The sequence below is a fragment of the Poecilia reticulata genome, linkage group LG19 (genome assembly GCF_000633615.1).
Source record: "Poecilia reticulata strain Guanapo linkage group LG19, Guppy_female_1.0+MT, whole genome shotgun sequence".
Taxonomy (NCBI): domain Eukaryota; kingdom Metazoa; phylum Chordata; class Actinopteri; order Cyprinodontiformes; family Poeciliidae; genus Poecilia; species Poecilia reticulata.
In genome coordinates, this window is record NC_024349.1 from 7,654,116 (window position 1) to 7,657,498 (window position 3,383).

General features: G+C 46.9%; 1 protein-coding gene across 2 annotated transcripts in view; it reads left to right on the forward strand.

Annotated features, from left to right (window-relative positions):
* The window catches only part of znf281b (zinc finger protein 281b), an 8,687-nt gene extending 5,572 nt beyond the window's left edge, over window positions 1–3,115 (forward strand). For both annotated transcript variants that reach the window (XM_008436712.2, XM_008436713.2), the window contains exons 5-7: window positions 183–266; window positions 364–482; window positions 1,061–3,115. In XM_008436712.2, the coding sequence (XP_008434934.1) occupies window positions 183–266; window positions 364–482; window positions 1,061–2,665 (1,808 nt within the window). In that variant the 3' untranslated portion in view covers window positions 2,666–3,115. The remainder of the gene's footprint in view (window positions 1–182; window positions 267–363; window positions 483–1,060) is intronic.
* Window positions 3,116–3,383: the final 268 nt, after the last annotated feature.

The window sequence follows — 3,383 nt, forward strand, 5'->3', positions numbered from 1 at the left end:
CAAGACGACAAATCAAATGTTGCACCTATCGCTTTTAAAAATATCCCAATTTGAGTTATACAAAAATACSTGTGTAATTTCAATTCTCTTTGCAAAAACATGTCCTTATTTTCTTTAGTTTTAGCCTGTTATTGGGTCTTATTTTATGTTGTGTGCAAATGTTTTTGTTCTTGATTGTACAGGTGAGAGGCCTTTCCGTTGTAGTCAATGTAACATGAGCTTCATTCAGAAATACCTTCTTCAGCGGCATGAGAAAATTCACAGCGGTGAGTCAAGTTATTTAATTTAGTGAGATGTATCGCTTCATGCCRTGATCTTGGCTGAAGTCACCAATGCTGACACTGCTGCTGTTATCATTTACAGGAGAAAAACCTTTCAGCTGTGACCAGTGTAACATGCGCTTTATCCAGAAGTACCACATGGAGCGACACAAAAGGACACACAGCGGCGAGAAGCCGTACCGCTGCGATACATGCCAACAGGTAATATACTTCCATATTTTCTGTTTTTACAGGTCCAGTATTAYGTAAAATCTACTTTTATTCATTTAAAAAGTGTTGTTCCCTTATCAAAAACATACTTTGATTATTTTATGCATGTTTAAGAAGTCTCCCATTGCAACCATTCAAATGTATAAAACACGTCTTTCCCACTCAGCTCCTTCAGACTAGCCAGCAGCTATTAGCAAACACCTGGTGGAACAGAGCATCAGCTGAGCTCATTATGCGAGCTACTTCTCAGTGCAGTGCTGGTAAAAATAATGTTACAGGGTTTATAAAGGAGCCATRTTGTGATGACTTCCTGTTGGAGACTAAATTTCAAGGCGTTAAATTACAAAGTCAAATTTCTTTCAAGTTACATACAGCATTTTTATCACTGATGTCAACATGGTTACTTGATTATGCTATAAAATGATACTATGTGGATGTGAAACGCATAATAATGCCCTTTTAAGTGCTAAGTTTTAATGTCTCTTAGGCTAGTTTGTTGAATCATTTAGTTTTATCCTTATTATTTTTTGTTTTCATGTCTAAACTTAGTCTTATTTTGTTTCTTTCAGTTTTTCTCAAGAACAGACCGGTTACTGAAGCACAAACGGACTTGTGGAGAAGCCATAAAAAAGGGTCTAGATCCAAGCATGCTGGAGCTCAGTGAAGCAGAGCTAGGCCAAGGCAGCTATTCACTCTCTCAGGGAAACYCAACCACCTCTGGACGAAAGAGGGCAAAGTCCAAAAACGGTGAAGGTGGCGAACGCAAGAAGAAAAAGAATGCAGCAGCATCGTCTGGGGGGATGGGTCGCGACCTGGGCCTGCAGGACTTCAGCATGGAGCACCCCTCAGGCTCTGATCCCACCATGCAGGGGCGCACCCCCAAACTGGTCTTCAAGAAAACTGGACGCAAAGGGCTAGACAAGGGCCTCCTGTCCCTGGAAGATGGTGCTGATGGGCAGAAACTGTTGGGCCAGAAGCCGGACGCCATGGATCACGTGGAGGGTTCTGCCCTTGACAACATGGCTCTACTCCAGGGACCCGGTGGCAGCAAACCCGGTCCCACCACCAGCAGCAACTACGACGATGCAATGCAGTTTGTCAAAAAGCGGCGCTATCTCCACGCGGTCAACAACGACTACGGCGCCGGCTCGCTTCACATGGCGTCCCAGGGTAACAACGTGATCCAGGGTTCTCTGGGGCCCGAGCCCACCCTGGCCATGCTGGACTCCTCTCCGCTGGAACTCAAACACGACAAATCAGGCATTCCAGACGAGGTGCTGCAAAGCCTGCTTGACCATTACAGCCATAAACCAGAGGGAACCCACCACGATGTGACCTTCGACCTGTCGGACCACCCGCACCACGTGGACCTCCAGCCAGCGGCGCCCGTCACCCCGGAACTGGAAGACGACTCCCCCAACGGCGGCGACAAAACGGCGGTAATGAGCGAATACTCAAAGTTCCTCCTTCAGGCCTTGGAGCGCACCAGCCATAGCGGACCCTTCCCCAGCCTCGGCCCGRCGGGTCCCTTCCCTCTTCTGTCCAGCAGCTCCAGCCCCACGGGGCCCCTGTTCTCCGACAAACACGCGTACAGCACCTCGCCTCTGGATTGCGGCTACCCGCCTGCGGTTTCCTCCCCTCTGCCCATTGCCCCGCCTTCATCGGCTTCCTCTTCGTCGTCCTCCAAGTCCCACTACGGGATGTTGGTGGGGTCTCCCTCTCAGGCGGGCTACCACCTCACCCTGGAGTCCACCAACCACCAGCAGCTGACTCCGTCTCAGGAGCTGACCGAGCAGCTGGAGAAGCAGCACTCCCCGGGGACCTTCACCCTACCRCCCCAGGAGCTCACCGCGGCCGAGGGYGCCAAGGGGCCTCAGTCCAAGGCCGGAGGGAGCGCGGTGGCCTCCAACGGCTCCACCTACCCCGACCTGTCCCCGCTTAACCCCCCTAAAGAAACCACGTACCAGATCGAGAACTTCGCCCAGGCCTTCGGCTCCCAATTCAAGTCCGGCCGGCGGACCCCTCTGAGCTACGGCAGCGACCCGGGAGCAGAGGTGGAACACAGRATACGGACTCCGGTGTCAGAATTCTCAGGGTATACCAGCTTGTTAGCTGATGTCAGTGAGCCAGTGAGTACAGGATCAAAAACCCCGACAAGCCAAAGTTTCAGATAAGGGTCAGACGAGGTGAAGCCTGTAAGCGGGGCCAGTTTCTGTTTTTTTCTTTGTCGTTTTGGTCGCTGTCCACCCGGCCCCCGCACTCGCTCCAATTTAGTTCCTGTAGCAAAGGTTTTTGTTTTTATGAACACTGCCATTAAATGTTAATACAAAATGACCAGGGAGGGTCTTCTATGGCCTCAAAATGCAATTTTTTAAGATATTCTCATTTTTATCATGTAGTCGCCTATGTTTTTGTTTAAGAGTAGTGATTTTTGATATGAACGTATCGTAGATTTAAATGTAATTTAAAAAAAAAAAAAGTTTAGAGGGTAGCTATGAACTTGCTTGTTTTATTTTTTTTCCTCCTTTTTCTGATCTATTTGTGATTTTTATCAATCATCATACCATTGTAAAGTAATGAATAATGTTGATGATTTCAATAATAATAACATTGTGTCAGGGAAAGGCCCAGAATTCAAATGGCAAAAAAAAGTATATATTGTCTGTTACAAGAAACATATAAACTCAGGAAAATAGGCGAAATTGTGTAATAAGACTTTGTATTATGAGATGCAATTAGCACAGTTTTTACAGGCGTATTTTGAGACTACAAAGCTTTTTTCTTGTCTTATTTAGTTTTTTATTTTGTTACTTGTCAGAACAACAAAATTTACAATACAYGGTAATGTTCGGTTTGTACTRCGCATAGCTTTGTCGAGATTATGGTACTGTT